This window comes from Octopus bimaculoides, chromosome 7, assembly GCF_001194135.2.
Source record: "Octopus bimaculoides isolate UCB-OBI-ISO-001 chromosome 7, ASM119413v2, whole genome shotgun sequence".
Classification (NCBI taxonomy): domain Eukaryota; kingdom Metazoa; phylum Mollusca; class Cephalopoda; order Octopoda; family Octopodidae; genus Octopus; species Octopus bimaculoides.
This window is the reverse complement of record NC_068987.1, coordinates 103,871,770-103,872,813: the sequence shown is the minus strand read 5'-3', so window position 1 is coordinate 103,872,813 and position 1,044 is coordinate 103,871,770. Positions and strand designations below refer to the sequence as shown.

At 35.9% G+C, this 1,044-nt stretch overlaps 1 protein-coding gene across 2 annotated transcripts in view; it reads left to right on the top strand.

The window, feature by feature from the left end:
* The window catches only part of LOC106876076 (mitochondrial thiamine pyrophosphate carrier), a 15,707-nt gene extending 14,884 nt beyond the window's left edge, over positions 1-823 (top strand). For both annotated transcript variants that reach the window (XM_014924482.2, XM_014924483.2), the window contains exon 6: positions 270-823. In XM_014924482.2, coding sequence (XP_014779968.1) covers positions 270-571 — 302 coding nt within the window. In that variant the 3' untranslated portion in view covers positions 572-823. The remainder of the gene's footprint in view (positions 1-269) is intronic.
* Positions 824-1,044: the final 221 nt, after the last annotated feature.

Here is a 1,044-nt window from a genome sequence, read left to right as displayed (position 1 = left end):
CATTTATTACCCATCTCAGATTCCTTTAACAGATTCATTTACTGCAATACATACTCCCATATGTAAACTTACAGCTTTAAATTAAAAAAATTTTCCTGATTTTTTTTGAAATAGATTAACTCTGGGACACCATGAATTTAAACATTTGTCAATGTATATGTTTGCGATATAGTAGTTGTGTGTGTGTGTATATATATATATATATATATATATATTCAGAACAATTAATGTGTATATATTTTGGGAAGAGTTAAATTTTCTAATTTCAGATCAAATTAAAACTTTCATAAGTGGACTTAGCAGTGGGATGTCTGCCAAACTAATCGTCTATCCTTTTGATGTTGTTAAGAAACGTCTGCAAGTACAGGGCTTTAAGGAGGCTCGGTGTCAATTTGGTAAAGTACGCTCCTACAGTGGCATGGTCAGCTGTCTCCAGTGGGTTTTCTTTGAAGAAGGAATACGGGGTTTGTACAAAGGATTATTCCCAACTATGTTGAAAGCAGGGTCTGTGAGTGGTGTTACATTTATGATGTATGAAATGACTTGTGGTCTCCTCTCGAAATGGAGGTGACGATAGTAAAGGTTAGATATTCAATATATATTATTTTAGATAAATATGTTTGTGTGCAGGTGTGGCTGTGTGGTAAGAAGTTTGCTTCCCAGCTACTTGGTTTCAGGTTCAGTTCTACTGCATGGTACTTTGGGCAAGTGTCGTCTACTATAGGGCTTTCCTATAAGTAGGTTATCTCCCTTGGCTAGGCGGTGCTCCATGTAGATAATTAAACTTCCGGAGGCTACCCACGTCATTGTTATTGTTTTACGTCTTATCATGGATATAAAGCAGCTTGATGATTCAGCTATCGAAGTACTTGCTGTGCCTGAGTTAAAGAAATATTTAAGATTATATGGACAGTATGTTACTGAGGTTGAAAGGAATAAAAATTCTGTCGATGAAGAATGTCAACAAAGTAAATTCATCGGACGATACTTCAGACAGGAATAAACAGAAGCTTATATCTCCTCTCGGTGAAGTATTGCCTAATC